The sequence below is a fragment of the Mandrillus leucophaeus genome, unplaced genomic scaffold, assembly GCF_000951045.1.
Source record: "Mandrillus leucophaeus isolate KB7577 unplaced genomic scaffold, Mleu.le_1.0 Scaffold23, whole genome shotgun sequence".
NCBI classification, from domain to species: Eukaryota; Metazoa; Chordata; class Mammalia; order Primates; family Cercopithecidae; genus Mandrillus; species Mandrillus leucophaeus.
This window is the reverse complement of record NW_012102365.1, coordinates 3,323,283-3,325,985: the sequence shown is the minus strand read 5'-3', so window position 1 is coordinate 3,325,985 and position 2,703 is coordinate 3,323,283. Positions and strand designations below refer to the sequence as shown.

The 2,703-nt window shown below is 46.7% G+C and overlaps 1 protein-coding gene across 1 annotated transcript in view; it reads right to left on the bottom strand.

The window, feature by feature from the left end:
* PHACTR4 (phosphatase and actin regulator 4) overlaps window positions 1–2,703 on the bottom strand; it is a 105,407-nt gene that overhangs the window by 22,728 nt on the left and 79,976 nt on the right. Inside the window, exon 9 of the mRNA XM_011981760.1 lies at window positions 801–954. Coding sequence (XP_011837150.1) covers window positions 801–954 — 154 coding nt within the window. The remainder of the gene's footprint in view (window positions 1–800; window positions 955–2,703) is intronic.

Genomic DNA, 2,703 nt, shown 5'->3' with positions numbered 1-2,703 from the left:
TATGTGTGTTGTCAGGCCCAAAGGGACTCTCCATCCTTGTCAAGTGGAGTGCTAACCTTCTCACCTGTCATACAAAACCCAGTATGTATTTTTAAAAATTATACTCAAAATGATGGGTGTGGTGGCTCACACCTACAATCCCAAGACTTTCGGAGAGCAACGTGGGAGGAATGTTTGAGGCCATGAGTTCGAGACCAGCCTGGGAGGCACAGACCCTGTCTCTACAAAAAATTATAAAAATTAGCAGGGCATGGTGGCGCATGCCTGAGGACCCAGCTATTCAAGAGGCTGAGGTGGGAGGGTGCCTTGAACCCAAGAGTTGGAGGCGGTGAGCCATGATCGAACCACTGCACTCCAGTGGTTCAAAAAATTACACTAAAAAAGATAAATGAATACTCCATGACAAAGTAAACATATAGGCTAGGTATAGGGGATCATGCCTGTAATCCCAGCATTTTGGGAGGCCAAGGTGGGTGATCATTTGCGGCCAGCAGTTCGAGACCAGCTTAGTCAACATGGCGAAACCCTGTCTCTGCTAAAAATACAAAATTAGCCTGGCGTGGTGGCGGGTGCCTATAACCCCAGCTACTCAGGAGACTGAGGCACGAGAATTGCTTGAACCTGGGAGATGGAGGTTACAGTGAGCTGAGATCGCGCCACTGTACTCCAGCCTGGGTGACAGAGCAAGACTGTCTCAAAAAAACAAAACAAAACAAAATAAAAAACCAACACATCTAACAACATCTAACACAAATACTGGCATAACCAAATCAATCAAGCGAATCTAAGCAAAGGCCTACCGGATCAGTGTGTTTCCAATCTGGTGCCGTATTTCATTCCACTCCTCCTTGCTTTTACAAGGCCAAGAATTCAGGTTCAACTCTGGTTCACTGGGTCTGTGGTTCAACTTCATTGCCAGTGTGTCTTTCCTCTTCACTTTGTTGGCGAGAGCACCTTTGCACACAGGGAAGAAAAATAGTAGAACTTGAGGCTTAAAGCCAAAGGTTCAACCTTACCTAGAGCTAGGCAAGAGTCTGAACAAATACAACATTTAATTCCCAGTTCCCACCTGGCCTCAAATGATCCAGCCAGACACTGAGGTGGGGGTAAAGCTAAAGACACCTAAAAATCTTTTTAGCCAGATGGACTCAGATAGTTAAAAGGTATCTTTTCTCTTCTATCAGGCCTCTACATTTTTCCTCCTTGATAAGAGTAGCGACAGGAGAGAGAATCTAAGCATGGGACAGCCCTCTGAATTAAAACATAAAGGCTTTCATACTAACACCCCATAGTCTGTTTTTAAAGCTGCCTTTCTACTTTATCAAGATTCAGTTATTTGCAAAGATGTGCGGGTATGAACATGTTTATTTTTCTCTGCCCTATGGCAATAAGTTCATTAGACCAAAGGGAAAACATCACTTTTATCTTTTAGCCCATGTGCCACCTTTCCTCTACTCCATATTGTTTTATTTTTTCCTTTGAGACGGAGTTTTTGCTCTTGTTGCCTAGGCTGGAGTGCAGTGGCATGATTTTGGCTCATTGCAATCTCCACCTCCTGGGTTCAAGTGATTCTCCTGCCTTAGCCTCCTGAGTAGCTGGGATTATAGGCGTGCATCACCACGCCCAGCTAATTTTTTGTAGTTTTAGTAGAGACGGGGTTTCATCATGTTGGCCAGGCTGGTCTTGAACTCCTGACCTCAGGTGATTCACCCACCTCGGCCTCCCAAATTGTAGGGATTACAGGCGTAAGCCACCGTGCCTGGCCTTTTTTGTTTGTTTGTTTTTGAGATGGAGTCTTGCTCTGTCACCCAGGCTGGAGTGCAGTGGCACGATCTTGGCTCACTGCAACCTCCACCTCCCAGGCTCAAGCAATTCTCCTGCCTCAGCCTCCTGAGTAGCTGGGGTTACAGGTGCCCGCTACCACGCCTAGCTAATTTTTTTTTTTTTTTTTTGCAATAGAGTCTTGCTCTGTGACCCAGGCTGGATTGTAGTGGTGCAGTCTTGGCTCACTGCGACCTCTGCCTCCCGGGTTCAAGCAATTCTCCTGCCTCAGCCTCCTTAGTAGCTGGGATTACAGGCACCTGCTACCATGCTCAGCCAATTTTTTATTTTTAGTAGAGACGTAGTTTCACCATGTTGGCCAGGCTGATCTTGAACTCCTGACCTCAGGTGATCCGCCTGCCTCGGCCTCCCAAAGTGCTGGGATTATAGGTATGAGCCACCGTGCCTGGCCATGCCCAGCTAATTTTTTGTATTTTTAGAAGAGATGGGGTTTCATCATGTTGGCCAGGCTGGTCTCAAACTACTAATCTCACCCACCTCGGCCTCCCAAAGTGCTGGGATTAGAGGCACTTAGGTGAATAGTTTTAAAATTGGGGGCAAACAAAAACCTGAAATTAGTACAGCCATTATGGAAAACAGTATGGAGGTTCCTCAAAAGACTGAAAATAGGCCAAATGAGGTGGCTCATGCTCGTAATGCAGCACATTGGGAAGCCAAGGCAGGAGGATTGCTTGAGGCTGGGAGTTTGAGATCAGTCTGGGCAACACAGCAAGACTCCGTTTCTACCTAAGAAACAAAACAAGACCAACAAAACACCCTTAAAAATACAACTACTAGGCCAGTCGCAGTGGCTCATGCCTGTAATCCCAGCACTCCGGGAGGCCAAGGTGGGTGGATCACTCGGTCACGATCAAGAGATCG